This window comes from Lytechinus variegatus, chromosome 14 (assembly GCF_018143015.1).
Source record: "Lytechinus variegatus isolate NC3 chromosome 14, Lvar_3.0, whole genome shotgun sequence".
Taxonomy (NCBI): Eukaryota; Metazoa; Echinodermata; class Echinoidea; order Temnopleuroida; family Toxopneustidae; genus Lytechinus; species Lytechinus variegatus.
This window is the reverse complement of record NC_054753.1, coordinates 7,238,490-7,259,846: the sequence shown is the minus strand read 5'-3', so window position 1 is coordinate 7,259,846 and position 21,357 is coordinate 7,238,490. Positions and strand designations below refer to the sequence as shown.

General features: G+C 38.1%; 1 protein-coding gene across 1 annotated transcript in view; it reads right to left on the bottom strand.

The window, feature by feature from the left end:
• LOC121427881 overlaps positions 1-21,357 on the bottom strand; it is a 50,415-nt gene that overhangs the window by 15,722 nt on the left and 13,336 nt on the right. Inside the window, exons 3-4 of the mRNA XM_041624454.1 lie at positions 7,316-7,885; positions 6,529-6,667 (exon numbers count right to left, since the gene is read on the bottom strand). Coding sequence (XP_041480388.1) covers positions 6,529-6,667; positions 7,316-7,885 — 709 coding nt within the window. The remainder of the gene's footprint in view (positions 1-6,528; positions 6,668-7,315; positions 7,886-21,357) is intronic.

Below are 21,357 nucleotides of genomic sequence, written 5' to 3'. Positions count from 1 at the left end.
ATAATACGAAATTGATTTTATTTACGTGGTGAACATCATGAGATGCATTATTTCATTCCCCTTTCACACTTAAAGAAATATTTATCATATTTTCTTAATAAATTGGAATTTATTGACTTCATGCTGTGTAATATGTGGGGACCGATCAACTATGACGTCACAAATTGAAAACTTTAACAAATCAAATTTCCTTTATTCTTTGAAAGAAATCAAACCCTCACAAATATTTTTTTCAATGTTTTTTCTGCTTTTTAAAACCGAAACTAATCCTTGCAGTAAACTTCCCATTTAGGAACACGTTCTATTTGTGAGTAAAGCCAGTGTTACACCGAATTCTCCCGAATAAATTTGGTGGATTCGAATGTTCCCGATTCCTTCCTGAATTTTCTCGCAATCGCAGCGGGAGAACACAATACTCCCGAATCCACCCGAATACATGTATTCGGATGGATTCGCAGCTGATTCGGTTCCGGTGTAACCCTATCTTTAAGTCGCGCGTGACTTTATGAACATCTTTACGAAATTTCCACCTGAACAACAATCTTTATTGTTACTTTTTTGCAGCCTTCATCACCCGTAAGATATACGACGTGCTTACATTGCCATTTCGTGTCTCTTAGTCGATGCATGCAAGGCTATAAAATATCTGTATTCATTATTTATTATCCATCGCCTACAGAACATCGTGTTTTCCATCGTCATTCGACGAGGACCATTGATTACGAGATTGAAAATGGCTTCAGGTTTCTTTTCTAGAATGCAGGGACTTCGAATCACAATTCAAGCAATGGAAAATTTATGCCCATATTTCTCAAATCATTTCCATGAGGATGATTATCAAAAATGCAACGAAGATTAAATGTGTTAACATTTTCTTTTCTAATAAATAAACGTCATGTATATTTGTTGAACTGCAGGCCAACGAGAAAACTTGATGATACTCAGGTTCTATACCAGCTCTATCGTTCATGCCACCTTGTTTTAATCTTGTGAAATACCTTGCCAATTTTCAAAAGTTTATCAAACAACACCATGCTATGAGCTTGTTGAATTTTCCCTAAATTCGTATCGAGTCCCTGTTTCTGACAAAAATGCAGTCTCCAGCTGTCTACACGGCTTGTTAAATATAAAGCAATTAACCTAACCCCAGCTGACCGAAATGAAAACATAAACCTAGAGAAACTATGGATTGTTCTTAACGAAATACCTTTGGGAAGATAGCGTTCCTTGTTTCCCTGTCCTCTTTTCCCCCTTCCGAATACATGTCGTATTTATATCGCTAGTGACACGTGGGGAAAAAAGGTGGTCGCGAAACCCAAAACCAACCACCGATCATGTTATCGATTTATTCATGTGCAATCGATCGTTCGAGATGTGTATCTCGTAAGTGTAGACGTGGAATTGGACACCGCCGAGCTAGGGGGCACACTAAGTTCGCTAGAATTTAGCTATCTTGCGTTCGTTTTTTGAGCCTTCGCTGCCTCGCATCTAGCTCCAAATTGCCTCACTTCGTTTAACACTATCTTCATGAAGTAGCTTTTTTCCCCTCACTTTATCAATGTATCTCGACAGCATCATTAATATTCCCACCTGTGTCCCAGCACTTTATCCCCATACATAAATCGATTTGATTATTACAAAGTCAATGAAGTTCTTCTCAGTACAGGGGTTGTGCAGCAGATGCTTGGAGCGACCCAAGTACTAAATAAAGGAAATAAAGAATACAGAAAAAACGCAAAAGAGAAAAGAAAGTACCCCCACCCCCCAAAAAAAGAGAGATAGGTATCGGTCGTGCAAATTCATATTGCTCCCTGTAGTAAATATCAGTAATAGGCCGTCTTGTCCCCACCGATTAAAATAACCTGACACCACTCCAGATCTTTTATGCTTTGTATGTATCTAAGTCCAGTATTTTAAGCATCAGTCGCATATAGACACGGGAACTCACGGATCAACACGACAATGCCGGCAAGATCCGGGGGAGGTCGGGGATCGTTTTGGCCCGGATTAAGCGTCGACGAGCGTTGATAACAGCACACACGGCATCTTTACAAGGATCTACACGGACCATGCCGACAGAGCACGTCGTCTACACGGACCAACACGTCAACTACCCGGACCAACACGTCAGCTACCCGGACCAACACGTCAGCTACCCGGACCAACACGTCAGCTACACGGACCAACACGTCAGCTACACGGATTATCCCTGATTGCTTGTCTACCCGGCAGTCCACGGATGACGCCGGATGTTTTTGACTGTAAAAAAACTGCCGTGTTGGCCTCTCGGACGTTCAAGGACCTACCCGGACCACCACAGACCTCCAAGGATGCCCAAGGCGCCAACATAGATCTCTCCCTGACCACCACGGATCCGATCCGGGATGGTCCGGGGTCAATATGTGACTGGGGCTCTAGTTTGGCCAATTTGGGTGTCCGTCAGGAAGAGCCAGAAGACTTGGTTAAAGTCCTTTATTGCTGCGTATAGGGTATGCAGCTATTGATAATAGCGAGTAAAAAAAGCTGAAAACCATATATTGCATACCACAACCTCAGTTATTTCACTAATTGAGGCGCAGGCCCCGCTGAAAATATAAAAATGGTATCATTATGATTAGAAAGTCCCATTCAGTTTGGACTTTTTGGAGGAGCAGTTGGGCCAAATAGCATTACACAGTTCGGCTAGGGGTTAAAAAGAATTCTACAAAACGGACAGAAAATGAATATGATAAGAAATTATGAAATCACTTTATTTTTGAAATTGTTAGATGTTATTTTATTCTTGAATTATAATATGCTGAGTTATGTGTGGAACAATACAAAATAAATGTGGAGCGTTGTGGCCCAGTAGATAAGTCTTCTGACTTTGAAACGGAGGGTCGTGAGTTCGAATCCAAGCCATGGCTTAATTTCCTTCAGCAAGAAATTCATCCACATTGTGCTGCACTCAACCCAGATGGGTTGAATGGGTACCCGCGGTAGGAAGAAATTCCTTGAATGCTTGGGCGCCTAGGCGGCCAAGCTAAAGCCGGGGTAATAATAATAGCAGGGCCCACTGGGAAAACAGTTTTCAGAACTGAAGAGGCTTCCCTGTGTAAAAATACCTATTATTATTATTAATTATTATTATTATTGTTATAATTATTACTATTATTGTTATTATTATTATTATTATTGGAGGTAGCATGAAATTATTCAATATTCTGGACAAGTACTGTAAACCTACTACATGTACGATGTCCTATTCACATTTTCCACCCGGTTCACCCACCTGTGGTCTCCCAGATTCATACAGTATTCCTCGTCAGTAGCTTAGATTTTATCATATCGATTGAAGTCCAAGGCCGATTTCAATCTCAAACATTTGCCTATGGGGCTCCTTCTTCTTGAATGAAATTGGACCGACCTGTATGATATTACAATAATAAGCTCTCCATATTTGGTCGTTATCCACGGTCACAATATTACTCTCCATCTTGTTTTGCCCCTCGCCGCCTCCCCCACTCTTTTTATCTTTCTTTCTTTCTTTCTTTTTTCTTTCTTTCTTTCTTTCTTTCTTTCATTCTTTCCTTCTTCCTGACTCTCCGTCTTTCTGATTTTTTATTTCTTTCTCCTTTCTTTCATTTTATTCTTTCTTTCTTTCTTTCATTTTATTCTTTCTTTCTTTCTTTCTTCCTTCCTTCCTTCCTTCCTTCCTGACTTACTCTCCTTCTCTCTGATTTAGTATGTATATATGGACATGATCTTTTCTATTAATACTCTCGTGATATATATTTTCTTAATTTGCCCCTATCCCGATCATTTTCCAGCTGAATTTCTTTAATTTCGTACTGAACATCTGTAATAATAATAATAATAATCCGCTTTTATAGGGCTTAATACATCGAAACGACATGTCTATAAGCCTTACAGATTATATTATTACCCCAGTCATCGAATTCAATCAGTCATTCCCGCACACAATGTGTGCACATCCTCCCCTCCCTGGGGAGTATTCCAGTCAGTCGCCGATGATGCAGACACAGTACTGGACAAGCAACAATGACTTTCACATCCCATTCCTACCGGGTACCCATTTAGCACCTGGGTCGAGAGTGGCGAAGTGTGGATTAACGCCTTGCCAAAGGACGCCACACCGCGGTGGGATTCGAAGACACGACCCTCTGTTTACAAGGCGAGAGCCAGAACCACTACACCACGGCTCCTCCATTCATGTAACTACGTTTAGGTCAGAACCAATGGCGGATCCAGGAGAGGGGCACATCCGGCCTTTATTTTCTTCATTTTTAATATTTTTTTCTGCTTGCTTGTCATTAAAAAAATCATCCTGGATACGCCCCTAATTTTTTCTTAAACGATTTTTTTTATTCTGCACTGTTAGAAAATTTATCCTTAAAATAAAAAAAAAGTTCCTGCAGCAGAGTCTCGAGAACACCTGTCATCTTACCAGATTTCGTAATCTTACAGGATACTGGTATTTGGTGTATGTAACCTTACAACTTTCCTTAAAGAAAACACCCTTTGCCCCTTTTTTTAAGCAGACCTGTTCCTGCTTTATGAATTTACTGAAATTCTGTTATTGCTTTCTGCAAAATCTTCTCTTTTTCTGTAAAATCAGGGGGTTGTTTTTACAGTGTGAAGCCTCCTCCCCCCTCTTTACCTATCTCTGTCTTTCTCCATCTGTCTCCCAACCAGTCTTTCAGGTTTCTTTCCTTCTTTCTCCGTCTTCATCTCCGCTTCTCCCATCCTTGATCTTTGTACCCTCTAAACCTGTCTTACGGCCTCCTCCCTTTTTTTGAGGGATTGGTACTTGACCTGTCTTTCAGTTTTTCGTTCCCTCTTTTTCCCCCTCTCTTTTCCTATCTCTCTCAATCTGTCTCCCAACCAGTCTTTCAGGATTCTTTCCTTCTTTCTCCCTCTTCATCTCCGCGGCTCCCCTTCTCTCTCGCTTCATCCTCACACCCTCTGAATCTGTCGTACCCTCCTCTATTTAAGGGGTTGGTACTTCAACATTATCATCCATTCGATTAGCATTGATGTTCTGATGAAGATCTACCGAGGGGAGTTTGGGTATTTTTCCCGACTTAAAAGGTTGCTATCGATTTTGCATTTACCAGATGCCTGCAGTGATAAGGGGCTATAAGAGACTACGACTAACTGTTGTTGTTTTTGTTCCTATATTTTACTTGATACAGATTCAGTGCTGCTGCAATACGCCACTTCCGCTTTTCTCAAATGCCGCAGTCACACAAGAGAAACCGACTCCAAACCGACCGATGGTATGTCATTGGTAATAACGTAATAGCTTTGATTAGTATGGAGTTGATTTCACCTGTGAGACTTGGGCAATAAGTCACTGCATGTGCTCCGTTGTTATAATAACCAATGCACGATTCCTATAGCAAGTTTACTATCAGCCAGTCAAATCAAATGATTTCAGTAGCTTAACGCTGTCATTGCATCTGTTTTCGTAACAAGTCGTATCAAACGTATAAAGCTCTTTAATCATGTATGCGAAAAAATGAAAATGTCTTGAATTTTAGCTCGGTCATTCAAAACCGACTCGAGCTTGAAAAAAAGTTCAATAATTTGACGTTTTCCCCCGACTACAAATTCATATTCTTTCTCTTATGCAGCTTCATTTCTTTGGAACAATCTCCCCCTACAAATTCGCAATGCTAATAGTGTTAATACATTTAAAGTTATGCTTAAAACTCATCTTTTTAAATCTTAATATCATATGTTTATTGGCCCATTTGATGGTATTTCTTTATTCATGATCTTGTGAGAAAGTTGTAAATTGTAATATTAGTTTTGAAACATTTTGTTGTGCAAAGTATTTCTATTTCTATTTCCTTTATACTTCATTTTACTCTCTCTTAACCCCTTAGAGGCAATTTTGCGATTTTGCGGTATATAAAAATTGTTTATTATTATCATTTTTATATTTTTAAAAGAATTTGTATCCATATACCAGGTATACCCAGTTGTTGTATGTCCGGACGATTAATTTTAGAAAGTTATTTGGAAAAAATTACAAGCGAAGTTTCATCAATTTTCAGTACAAAATGTTACAAACTATTATTGCGAACAAAATAGAAGATGATTACAACTATTGAATTCATATTTTTAGTGTAATCCAAAGACAAAAATGAAGGCTTCTAAAATATAAAGTGTCCGGACACCCGACCCCCATCCTAATCCTTGACGGAATATAATGAAATGATTTCACAATTGAAGATTTGAGTTTCAACAAGACTTTCTTAGTATCGATGGAAAAAATAAATCTATTCATCTGGACTTACTTGTTGAAGCAGAGGACAGTTTCACGTCCGATCCGGGACGCTTCTTCAGCTCTTCTGAAGAAGCGTTTTTTTAGCGTTGTAGATAATCAGTACTTTCTTAGTACACTTCTAAACTTCTAAATGCAATGCGATCTTGAACTGGAGTCAGGTAGAGATGTAAAATACTAAACATTCACACCATCAAAACTTCAAACGATCTTAGACCAAAGGATGAGAATCTTACTTTTTAGCGTTGTAGATAATCAGTACGGTGATATAAACCAGGAGGACTGCTACGAAGGCTACCGTTATCCATAGAGCAGCGTGGTTGATGTTAGCCTCAGTCACAAGCCCTTCGTTTCGTTTACGATGAACCGGTGCTTCTTGAAATTTGAAGAAAAAAAAATCATATATAACGTTATGATTTGACACCATCTCGGCTAGTTATTCTAAACCCTTTATATTGTTTTGCATTTCCATCGGCATATTTTTCTCCATCAACGGAGGCCTATAATGCAACCTGTGAAACTTGTTTTCGTTGCTTTTACAGTGCTTTCTTAAGCCCAATCAAGTTTTTAAATATACCAACATATGGTATACAACGTTGAAGAAAAGGATAATGTAAAACTGATATATTTTGGACAAATTCATTATTGAGGTCAGGTAGTTTCAGTTTATATCAAGTTACATCCAACCTACTGAACTATTAATGACCTTGCAGGATGAATACAAGGGGACCGTTTCATCAACATTTTTGTCTGACAAGTTGTCAGATCTGACATCTTTCCTTGATTCTGATTGGCTGAGAGGCACTGTTAGTATAGTAACTGTCGGATAAAATGGGACTTGTCGGATAAAACATCCGACACGTCCTTTCATGAAACGCTCCCCTGAATATTCTGTTTCTGTTTCTGTTAACAGAAACAGAAACATTAACGCAAACTTAAACATTGCATTACCAAAATTGCTTTAGTGGTAACAAATATTTTATCAAATATTTAATTCTGCAAAATTAGGATTGAACTTATTACCGGGGATTTCGTCATCTTCATCACTGCTTCCATTTTCAAAGTCTGTTGATTTAGAATCCTCTGAGGAAGCTGTAGTTTTACGTCCCTCCTTGCGTGGAGCTTTTTTAGAAGACGCCGGATATCCGTCCGATTCAGTGGAATCGTAATGCGTATCCGTATATTCGATCACCGTTACCTCTTCTGTGGCTGACGTCGTATGAAACACATCGCTTTGTCTGTGCCTCAACTCTGTCAGAGGGAACGCTGAAGAAGTCTCGAAAGTTCTTTCTAAATTTAACGTGGTTTTAACAGATGGGGCGCCCTCTTCATAAGGTACAGTTCTCCTATCCTCTGCATAATCTGTTTCTTGTGTATGTGTCAATAGCACAGTGTGAATTAAAGGCGCGTTGGAGCTCACCGGGGCCGAGTCACTTGATGAGCCTGTCGTTTGTTCATGTAATGACAAAGTTTCACTCCGAATATAGTCATTTGGAGCCACTGTGGTGACGTCATAATGAATGTCTCTTCTTGTGACAACATCAGGCGAATACGTTGTAGGCACGTTGGGCGTTCCAATGTCTGTTGCTGCAGCTATACAGTGTAACATGAAATTGGGGAAAAATGTTAGAAAGAGAAAGAGAATGGCAAGGCACTTTATCTTTTGATCAAAATAAATCTACATGTAATTGTTGACAATAAGGTGACAGATAAAGAGTTAAATCAATTTTTCAATTAAACAAATGTAACCTTGGCTTGGTTTAATTTAGACAACACCTTTATTGAGTGGAATTTGCAAAATAATCAATTCAAATCATCATAATTCTGTAGTAAATGTGTCCAGCAAATTATTTTCTTTTCAATGAAATCAAAGGAGAAAATAATTTGGTATAAATTTCATATTTCTCCTTGAAGAAGACAGTCCTCGAAAAGTAACACACGTGTTATAACATTGATCTAAAAGTCCATTGGTCCAGGTTAATTTGATATATACATGTATATATATATATATCGTTTTTTCAATTGGCCATTGATTAAATCCAAAGGAGAAAAAATGTATTTACGATTGTCAACCACATTGGGAGGCAATCCGCCAATTTTTTTGCAATTTTGATATTTAAGGTGCCGTGTCTCCCATAGGACAGTACGATATACTTTACATTTTGACTGTAAAAATAAAATCGTAGGCGCAATAATTTCAACATCATAAAACCAAAAGCCTATCTGCGTTTATGATAACTAGTGTTTTGCATGGTTTGGATCTTTATTTTCATGTATTAGCAGAAGATTAAGATGATCACAGAGACTTCATTTTATGAAAAACTAGAAATAAAAACCTATAAAAAAAACTACCCGTCTATGATGAAGCTTTAGCCTCTCCAACGGCCCGTTTGCATGAAAATGTTGCCATCAAACGCGACTCGATTTTCAACAAAAGAAGCGGGGGAATTACTGATAGGCGTTTGATTTCTAATAGTTGCAATGAATCGCAACTGTTCTTGCAACGGGCCCCACAGATCCACAATTTCATTTGCTGCGTGAGGGGACCGTGTCAATACATCAACGGGAAGAAATTTGCGGCTTCCAATTTCGCCCGTCGATCTCTTGCGGAAGCGGGGGAAGCACGATCAGGAAAACTAGGTGAACCTTAGGAATATATTGAGAGAGTGGTATTGACCAACAGGTGAGATCCGATCATTCAGCCTCAATAGGGTTGCCTACTTGAAATATGAAAAATAAATATAGAATTTCATCTTATAATCTGTAACCCGCGAATACTGCCATATTTTTCTCAAGCAGATTGGGCCGGCACATTGAAACCTGTATGGTCTACACGGTTAACATGGACATTGTAAACATAGAAATAAAGAAAGAGTTTCTTTCCTAAAGTCTCTGTTACCTGCCTTGGATTCCTTAATTCTGACCAAACCTTACACAGCGTCCAAAGCACCTATAATAGACTACATACACACACACACACACACACCCTCACATGATCCAACTTACCCACACTTTCTCACCCAACCTGATACATAGTCAACAAAACGGCTACACAGACATGTATAAAAAGTCACACACACCAACTCAACAACATACACATTTTCACACCATCCAACGAGACACTATCTTTCTCAACCCAATACAAATTCGACAGGCAAAAACCACATTCCACATCATTCAAAGAATGGCTGCACTCATTCACGCTCACACAAAGAAACATACACTCACTCCATCCAACCAACACACACCCACCCACACACACACCCACCCTGTCACACCATTCAACCAAACACCCACATCGAAACTCTCCCACCCAACCTGATACATATTACACAGACGAGTTCACATCAGATTTCTTCACAAAATCAGCTACACACATACAGAACCTTCACTCACTCACTCAACGAAAACACACCCTCACACCGTCCAACTCACCCACACTCACCCAGCCTTTTTATATTCAACAGTACATTCTACATACATCGTTAGGAAAATGAAAACACCCACACGCTCACACATAAAAACATACGCACTCACACCACAAAATAAGACACCCACACTCTTGGTTAATCCCACCAATACACTCACACTCACCTGTTCCCATCCTTTTCATATTCAACAGTAAATTTCACATCATACTGTACTTCGTTAGGAAAACGGCTACAAATATCCATATTAAAAAGCACACCCAACAAAGCACACTCTTTTACACACCCACCCAACGTTCTTCTATTTAAAGTCATATTCATATCACACATCGTCACGAATAACGGTTATGTACACCAGTCGCAACACACACGCACACCCTCAAACCATCCGTAATAGGTCCATGATCCAACTAACATAACCCACTCACAATTCCAGTCTAGTCTGCATGCACAGACCCTTATTGGAACTTTGATCAACAAGTGTGCCTCCACGCAAAGACTAGCACATACAAAACTCGCTCCTGAGCGAGAGGGCCTTCAGTACACAAGGCAGAGTAGGCTGCACATTCAGACCCTTATTTCGAGTAAAGGGTTTGCCCAGCAGACTAATTCCAGTCCCCATTTTAAACTCTAATGATACAAGATATAAATGCACTTGTCTATGCCTTGCGCAGATTTGACATGTCACAAATAGTAATTGATCTCTTTTTCCAGTAGATAATTGTGATAGGTTTTAGAATGTTCATTATTCTGTTGCTTTCGCTTTTCACGAGGCAGTAAATCGGTCAATACGGTGACCAATGGGTCATTATCTGCTTTACACATTCAGCATCTGCCATATAAAGATCAACTCTTCGAAATCAAATGTCAAAATGAACTCCAAAAGCCCCGGGATCGGATAATATGTCATGTAAATTAGAGAATAATAAGTGACAGTAATGGTCGATCACGAACTTGGTTTCAACTGAGCAATGTCAGTTATGAGTCTTTCTAGATTACGAACTTTGATTAAACTGTTCAATGCCAGATATGATGCATCTTTATCTTTTCGCTTTCTTCCACACTTCTAAAAGGGATTAAGACACTTTATTGTTTGAAGCTGAGGGGTTCGATATTCTATATATTTCAGGCATCAACAATAGAGGATATAATATATCTCTTAAGGTTCTATAGATACTTAAAATGTTATTATTTATAATTTATGCAATTACACGTATCTCAAGATAAAAAATGTTGTTGAAAACAAAATAAAATATGAGAAAGTTTGTTAAAAACAATATTAATTGTCACTCTATCATAATACTCCTACCGTTACAAACTGAACTTTGCGAAATCATGAAATCTAAGCTGGCAAACGATTATGCCTATGGCTCACCAATTGCACAATGTCTTCCATGTTCCTTTGGCAAATAATTTCTAATTATTATTCACAGACACGTGGGTAGTCATTTGATTGGAATTTATCTATATATACGAACTCATTTTGAATTTGTTACCACAACTGGTATTTATCTTTATCTCTAACAGAGTAACACAGCGTCTTCACACGGTGTCCAAATATCAAAGTATGTGAAGAGTGATTCACAAAGAGAACGTGCTGAAATCTAACAGTGTAAACTAATTCTGTGGACATTGGGTGATTTCAAGTTCAGTGTTGACCTTTTGGTGTTGGTGTTGGGTCAATTTTTACACGATTATAACGCCAAACATAAAATGAAGATGGTCCTGAAAAGTCACTCACTAGTTGTTGAGATGTCAATAATGTGATCTGGATCAGTTTTACAAACTCTGAATAAGTTTTGAAGCTAGGGGAAGCAATCAAAATTTCAACACTAACACCAACACCAAGGCCAGCACCGAACTTGAAATCACCCAATGGACATTCGTACAGAGTGTACAGTGCGCACATAACGTGGAATATGTGAATAATTGGTGCTGTTCACACGTTCAAATTTTACAATGTCAAGATGATTTCGCATTTGGTTTCTCACTGTGAACACACCGTGAACGTACTATGAACACAATATTGTTTACACTATGAACACAATTTGAGTACACTTTGAACACATTGAGAATACAATGTGAACACATTTTGGGGCCCTGTATTTTTTTGTCATGCTCACCTGCCCTTTCATGGTAAACCGTTGTTATCGCAGTCCCAGTAATGATATCTCCTAGGTTCAAATGCAGTTTGAACGTCTACCTAGACTTTTATTAATTGGTTCCCCCTTGTTCTTAAAGGTCAAGTCCACTTCAAATTAAAGCTTAATCAATAGAGAAATATCAGACAAGCATAATGCTGAAAGTTCCATCAATGTCGGATGTGAAATAAGAAATTTATGACGTTTTGAAGTTTAAACGAAATAGTTACATGCACAATTTCCCTCACTCACCTCACTATCTCGTTTGCTTTTCTGGTTTAAGTTGCACATATCTCATAGTTGACAATAAGGATCAACTTGACTGAACCATAAAATGTTAGACAATGGTAATTCCACATGTTCATGGCGCTGTCACACCTTGGCGTTTTAGACAGCGTATGCCCGACGTATGAGGAATTTGGCGAATACGCTGGCGTACGTCGAATACGTTACGGGTAAGTTTTGCATACGTTAATAGTACGCTAAAACACGCTGGTATACGTCGTCATACGGCGAGGTCGTCGAAAAATTTTGTGCAAGCACAAAATTTTTCGACGTATGCCAGCGTATGGCTCATACGTCCCGCATACGCGGGCCATAAGTTGTAGGCAAGTTACGCGATCGTTGATACACGTTGACACACGTTACTCATAAGTTACTCATAAGTCGGTGTACGTCGAGGTAATGTCCAGCGTACCCTAAAACTTACTTCTAACCTATGAGTAACGTGCTTTGAACGTATGTGTAACATAACTCCAACGTATATTGACGTATGAAGACGTGCTCCGGACGACCACAAAACCTACTGAACGTGTTTATAACTTAAGCTACCGTATAATGGCGTATTGACAACGTTTATAGGAATTGGTATATAAAGGTGGGGTTCACAGGAGTTTTCTTCAGCATGGCGGTGGTGTTGATACGGTGATGTATCGTGCGGTTATGATTTGAATAGTCGAGCGGCTGCCTTTTTATAAGCTACGACACGTGTTCGTCAGCGATACGCTGCCGCGCGCTATGCGTAAGTTAGGCTATCGTAGGGCATAAGTTGTGTACGCCAGCAATACGCTAAGCATTCGTTGGAATACGTTACTGATAAGTTAACGAAGCGTTCGATATAAGTTACTAATACGTTATGTATACGTCCAATTCGTTATGAATACGCTAAGTATACGCCCAGAGTTGAAAAAAAAAAAAGTTCAGCGTATGCCGACGTTTTAGAGAAATTTTGATACGTCGGGCATACGCTGTCTAAAACGCCAAGGTGTGACACCACCATCAGGGAGAAATGAAACTTTGTTTCACAGGACAATCAACTTTTTGTTAGGGTTGACTTGTCCTCTAATGACATGTTTCCAGCACTTTTAGTCAATTTGATCTAGAGCGTAAATGGTATGATATAGTGTACTATGTGTAGCGTTTCTAGATGCCCTTTTTAAATCATTTTTTTTCTCCCAAAATGATTATATGGTTTAATACTAGATTGGAATGAAATATACAAAATCAGCAGGGACATAGAATTTTAATCAACGCATTGCATTAGGAAATTTTACTTCTAACCATCGACATTTTTGTTGGATTTATTAAACATCACATATTCGTAATTAACTCGTTCATTTCACTTCTCAATAAATTGAAAAAGAAATCAAAATATTCACGCAAGCTTTTAGGTAATTGTTATTCTACCCCCTCTTTTAGTAGGTTTTCTTTCTTCCTTCCTTTCTTTTCTTTTTCCTTTTCTTTTCTTTTCTTTATTGCGCCATGAGCATCTTTTTATGATGGATACCGGCGCATTACAAATGTTCATATTATTATTATTATTAAAGAGATAATGTTACCGCAACGCAATAGACCGTTCTCAGATGATGCCACAGAGGAGAAGGGAACGATCAAGTTACCATGGTTAATACCGATATTCCTATACTTTTAAATTCTTTTCCGATAGTATTAATAATACAATGATTTTGCCCATAATAACCCTTATATTTCATTTGTTGTAGTATACAACTCAACTATTCCTCTTTAACATTACTTTTATTTGTAATTATCTTAACCCTTTGATATCTTATAGTTAGACATACATTTGTAACTGATTGCCGTTTTTTCACTCGATTTTCTATTGTGCCAGAATTATTTCATTGTTAATTGTTTTTCTGCTTCTGTAACATTTCTGCTTCTGGGAACAATCTTTTAAGGTTTTCAGATCATACTTGGAAACTGCGCCAGTGTCAACAAACCCTTGCAAATGTAGGACGAAGCAGCTGGTGAAGATAGCAATATCTCCGAAAGAAGAGCAGGATTTATTTATCGCAATCCACCGGGATGACACAAGGTTTCATCCCTAAAGAGTGCATTATTATTTGAAAGCTCTCGCTCTTGATATAGAAGTGCCAGGGACATTAGGTGCAGTGGATCCAATATTACAGTCATACACAGGAGGACGATTGCAGTTCGACCGATAAAGTTTAATTGGACGACATAATTCAATAGTTTTGATCGGTGCCTCGGTTTTGTTAGTCTGATTGTGTTGTAATGCAGATTCATGGCGTATATCTAGCAGGTGTCAATTCTAGCCGTCAAAGCATGCATCTTTTTCAACTTTCGGTCGATTTAGGTATAATTTCTAAATTTCGTCATTATGATTGCGATTTAGTTTATCATTTGAGCGGAATCCGTCTAGATTCATTCTAATCTGCACGTGGGCATGAGTGAGGGCTTTGAAGAAACAGGAAATTTCCATGGAAAATGAGGCATAGTAATACAAATGAAATATATTTTATGATTATAATATTTCTTGCAACTATGTTATTTATCTAATTAGTAGACCAGCCAAAACGATTTTTGTACTTTGGACGGCAAAATGTTAATGCTTGCTAAAGCTTGGCATCCCAGCTAATAGTCTTGCAAAAATACCCAGGAATAGCGTACGGCCGGATGCCAAGCGAGAGTGTCATTTTTAGCGTAAAATCTGAAAGAATGTCGAAAATCACGCATTTTGATATTTTGACGGATTATCATCATATTTTTGTCTATCTTTGATATGGAATTATTTTTATTCAGAGTTTCAAACTATTAGTCTCATAAATATGCATTTCAAATGTGAATATTACACACACACATATGGCACAGTGAAACATAAAATCGCGATTTTCTCAAAATAAAGGTTTGTGAAAACTATCAATAGTTTAAAGTTCTTTACGCAACTTAAATTCTTCGATTTTAATTCGTTTATCCATGGAATGTATAGTAAATGTCCTAATGCCACAAATATGAAAAGAATTTTCTAGTAAGATGGAAGATATCTCATTTTATGTTATCCGAAAGGAGACAATGTGCATCTTACCAGGTACATTTTGAAAGAAAAATTGAAAATACCGTACATTATGTACATAATTACATGTATAAGTACGCACTAAAGCGAGTTTTTAATTGGATAGCACACTTTGTCAGTTCCTTGCATCCCAGCTAAAAATATTTCGGAAATACTGAGAAATAACGTTCGGGCGGATGCCAAGTACACTTTTGCGTGAAAGTATCAAAGTATCGATGTTGCCAATTTTCTTTTCTGATCCTCTTATAGCATACGAATATTCGTTATCATTATGTGCAGTGAGCTGAACAGACAAATTAGAAGTGCTCTGTGTTGCGGAATTAAAAGACATAAGTAATTTTCATCCATGTTGTCCTTTCATACGCTGAATTCAAAATTCAGGGCGATAAATATAAAAATATCCCTTTTCTGAAAGCGATATTGCAGTTTACACATTTCACTCTCGAGCGTGCTCGGGCATATGTCAATAGTTATTCACCGATATCACTATCATGAAGAGTGCAATGAAATTCTATCCAAAGTTTGATCTACAGATTCCGCGTAGGCGTCAGAACGTCACTTCTTCGTATGAAAAACTGTCCGCCATTCGAAGATCCATTTCCTTTTTTGTTTGTTCAAGGGAAAAATCACTCCATCTTAGTGGAGGTGTTGCCGAGCAGTATGATAAAACCCCTGGACTTTGAACAACGATGTCCGATGTTCAAATCCTGCCGAAACACACGCATCCTTTGAAAGTGCATTTATCCAAATCTGCCATTCTCAACACAGGTGAAGTAAATGGGTACCAGGTGGGGGAAATGATCCTAGAATGCTCGCTTACTCGATCACAGAAGCTTGACATATACCTGCATATCATTGTGAGTATTATTATTAGGGAATTATTAGATAAATTCAAAACAGCAGTGTCGTCCTGTACTTTGGACAAACTTTCGACAAAAACCTCTTTCTGGTTTGACTTGCATTTTCAAAAAAAATTGTTGCGTTGTAGAAGGGGTCTGGTAATTGCGAAAATACGCTAAATATTATTGACATTGTGCGCCGATAAGCTTAATATGATTGTTCAATTTTTAGAAGTAATCAACCGGTCTTTCATGGTCCTACATTTGTATTTAAGTCCTTTTCGCTGCCCCTCAATCATGATCGATCATTTCTGATATAAAATCAAAACAGATTTAAAAATACATAATCATATATGCTCAATAATATTTCATTACGGAAAATAATTTTCAACAATATTTTGGTTTATATCTTTTTATTCAGGACATGGTAACAAGTTAATATCTGGTTAATTCACCCAAAGACATTAGCTTTTAAAATATACATGAGGAAACTGATATTTTTTCATAGCACAGTATGACACCAGGTAAGAACGGATCGAGTCAGCTTTCAATTACCGTCATACTCTATTAATTATCGAGGATGGAAGTCATTATATAAAAGAGTTATTTGGGACTCCGTTGTTCTGAAACAACAGCGCAATTCCATTAGCAAACCTTTTTTTCCGAATCACACGAGGGCATTTTATTCTATATTGCCCTAATGGTGTTTATTCTTTATTGGTGCCCTATATGATGAAACATCGAAGGAAAATATTGACACGCGCCCGATCTCTTAGTTGTGCAAATATACGTAATGCATGTATTACTTCCATTAGGATAGGTTAAACGATTGGAGATATAATATGATGATTATCATGTCCATTATCCTAATTACAAAATTGGGGCATAGCTAATGGTCACGATAGCATCGGGGAACCTACCGACTATAGAATAGTATTTTCTATTTTTTTTTCAATAGTTTACACAAAATATTCCTCGTCCGTGGATCCGCGACGGTGCGAGTGATGTTTTGTAATTAGGCATATTAATCGTTTCTTCTCAGTTTAAATGGCTTGTTAAAAGTTGAGCTTTTTAGCTTTTTTTTTTTCTTTTTTAGGTGATAATACTTGACCTGGTTATTTACAGAAGAAACAGTTTCCACAATAGCTTATCGTATTATATCATAATATTGTATTAAATCATATTAGTTAGCCAAGAAACCTAACATGAATTTATTTTTACCAATCTAATTCAAAAGTATTTCAAGTTTTACAAATGCAAGAAAATGATAGTCATACAATGGCAATGGCAGAAACCTGATCTGATGAAAGCACAAAATGTTCACTATGCTTGCCATGTAATGTGAAATGTAATCATTAGTCCTAAACGCAGAGAGCAAGTGATAAATCAAAATAATCATTTGATTCACCAGTGCGCCTAGGTTCAAAATACTCTTCTATCAGATTCTACGCCAGCAATCCACTACCATGCTTTTATCTCCAAAACGAGTATAAATGACAGAATGCTTGAATCTGGGAGGTAACTTTTGGTAAGGACAAAATATACTAATACCATGTTTATTGAATGAATGAAAAAGTACTTTTCATTTGACGTAGCATTCAAATAAAAACAAAGCTGCACCTTGTGCTAGGATGCTGGTTGACCTCGATAAGTACTATTTTCTCTCCGCCGTCAGGCTTGATAAGGATTACCCATAATCCATCAGCAGCATCATATCACTGTTTATAGGAAATACATAAAAATATGTGACATACAATTTTGATCTACTGTGATATTTCCTCCTTCTTTGCGGACGTCATAAATCAGTCGTAGTTGAGAAAATGAGAATCTGTGCTGGAGAGAGCAAAAGTAAACCAAGAATCCTGGTTTCGAATTGGGGAATTTCCTTAATATTTGGAGATATTGGAGATGTTTGAACTAGATTTGAATCTGTCACCCAGGCATCCCAGGTTTAATAAAGCAAGGTTCCATTGAGAAAGATAATACCTATTAAAGATCAGACTCACTGATCCAAGATGGCTGTCTCTTCGGCCAAGTGTTATTGCACTTTCCCCTGTCTGCATAACCATGCTACTTTCCCCTTCTGCTCGACGGTTAAATATTATTCACCTTTAGTATAGTTTACCGACGGACACCAGTGTGTTTGGACTGATAATGTCGTTCCAAGCGATTAACTTTTTGTTCATTAGTATCGAGGTTACACTCCAAAATGATGTTAAATAAATCGAGGTCAGCTGTGCAGGGACCAGCCGAGTGTTGGATTTATTTTAAATCGTGAGGATTAACTTTCAAATCTCAAAGGATTCAAATTCAAATCTTTTAGATTCATAATTGAATCTTCAAGGTTAAAAACTAAATCCAATATTCGGCTGGTCATTTGTCACAGCCGATCAAGATATATGTTGATTTACTTGATTTTAGATGTATGAAAACGAGACCCTAGGGTATAAGTTAAAAACTCTTCAAAAGCAACAATATATATATATACATACATACACACACACACACAAATATATATATAGATATATATATATATATATATATATATTTATATATATCTCCTTTGTCTCTCTTTCCTGTTGCGAGGATAAACTGTTTGGGACTTAATTATGTTTTTTATTCAAATGCAATTTACTTCATAGATGAAATGAAATAATAATTACGACTGGAGTTATAATTAAGGCTTTGTTAGTTTCATTGTATGAACTATCAGAGTTTGCTTACTTTCATTAAAAATGGAGGGATGTGAAGGAAGATATAAATTGAAGTTCTTCTAACCATTTCAACTGCACGTATGCGAAATAATTCATAACTATTTTTTGTGATCCACACTATCATCCGACTCTGCTATCAATAGTACGACTTCATTGATTTTTTTATATACCTAATTGATACATATGTGCCGACTGTCAAGGTAACATCCTATCATATCTTTTACTTTCCTATACGAAAAATAAACTGTTTAAAAACCAAAACAGCACCATCACCAGTATCATATACTGCTACCATTACCATCGTCATCGCCGCCGTCACCATTTCTCTTGCCGTTACCATTATAGCCATCGCTATACATGTATACCGCCACCACCACTAACACCAATAACATTACGTTGACCAATATCATCTCCAGCAATACAGTAGGCATACCACCTGACTAATAGCATGCCTATTGACAACAAAATCTTCATCATGTACATTACCATCATAGGCACAATCCACCATCAACCTATTTGCAAACACAGTCTCTTCTACCACACCTAAAGATCACCGTCACCACCATTTCCACCATCATCGGCATAATTTTCCTGGACGCTCCCGCTATCAACAATTTTTCATCGTAGTTATTCTGTATCTTAACGACCACGACATTTGCTCCTGCGACAATTCCGCCGGGCCTAATTTCGTCTAAGATATGGGGTTAGGGTTAGGGCTGCAATAAGGTTTGGTGTTAGGCTTAGGGTAAAGTATAGGGTAGGGTGTAGTGTTAAAGCACACGGTTGAAGTTCGTCATTCGATTAGTGTGAGGAATTTAGAGTGGTGTAAATATCATAGAACCCTTTACCACGATTCTCTTTTCGCTAAATATATCGTAGTTTTGCATGAACCTTTCCTGGGGAAACTTAGGTTGCAGTCACAACCACAAAACATCCTCCTAACAGACTGATGGCATGCCATTGAAAATAATGAAATAGTTTTGAGCGGTCTGGAGCCGGTTCCGTTGGTGTGACTTTATCTCTCTCGAGGTCGTGGTCTTCGCCAGTAAGAAATGTTTGTCTTTCATAATGTGGCCGCGGCTCATCTTTACTCCATTTCATCTTCGACCTTCCCCACTCTCTCACTCACAAGAATGACCACCGCACCTAATATTGCTGAGATCATTCCGTGTTTATATGAAGATTGATGGATGTTTGGATGAAGAGTTGATATCACTCGCTCCCACGAACTCCTTCTCAATCAATTTTCCCGAAGATTCTGACCTATATCGCCAAGGTGCTTCTTGTAACATGGCCAATTGCCAGACTGTTTTCTTTGAAATGAAAAGGAGGTTCGAATTGTTTTCTTACCTCACATGAGAGTGCAATATGGGATGGCAAGAGGGAAGGAGCTCGAGAAAGAGAGAGAGAGGGGGAGGGGGGGGGGTGGGAGTGGGGGTGAAACAAATAGTGCTTAAGTCGGAAGAAAATTATCCGGAGATGTAAATTTCTTCCGACCTTCACACCTGTGCTCTTACAGCTTCCCCTCCCTGCATCGTGACCCATTTAAAATTACATATTCCTTTCTATCGATTACTTGCTGAACCCTTCAACTTCCAACAGTTCCTCTCTGCTCTTCTTTCATTCTTTCTCACTCTCACTCATTCACTCACTCCCCCTCCTTCCCCCTCTCTTTCTCTCTCACCCACACACTCACTCACTCATCCACACACAGACGAACCCCCTAAAAAGGTGCATGATTAGTGAGCATGTGTGTGTGTGTGTGTGTGTGTGTGTGGGTGTGCATTCATTCTTCACGATTTCAATAGTTTGTCTCACTTTATTTACCTCCATAACACACACACGTATTGCTCAAACTTTCTCCATCCATTCACTGTCATCATCCATCTACCATTTAGTGTGAACCAAAATCCATCTGTTTGTTTAATAAAATGGGAAGAGATTTTCCTTGAATGAAAATGAGAATTTGTTGTGATTGATCTCCGTGACACTCATTGTCGACGTCACAACATCAAACGCTTCCGATATGACTGTCATAAATGACAAATAGCGTCACGCTATGAATGTGAATTTAAAAACGGATCTCACGGCTCATATCCTTCTTCATCAATGCTTGTGGGGAAAAAAAGTAGGAGTGTGTGCTATGAAAACCCCACACACATACGCGCCCGCACACACACCCTCACACACAAAACTTTCCACACTTTAAGGTCTTTACGATCCGCACGCTACACACATAGACGGAAATCATAAACAATGCGCAGATAAATACTCATTCATTTGCATACCTATCCCTCCTCCGACCGACACACCTAAACACCTTCCAACGAACACATGGCACCCTTCTTACAAAAAAAAAATCACTTAAAAGTTCAAAATGGTTTCAACTACTTAAAAGGGGAAGTTCACCTTGAAGAAACTTTTTTGTGAAGATAGCAGGAAAGAAAATAATAAAAATATTGGTGAAGGTTTGAGGAAAATCCATTAAGCATTGAAAAAGATATTAGATTTTAAGTTTTGCATTTGTGACGTCACAAACGAGCAGCTGTCCCGTTTGTTCTGTAATATGAAATGCATGGATTTCATTTTTTAATGGTTTCTGGTGAATTATT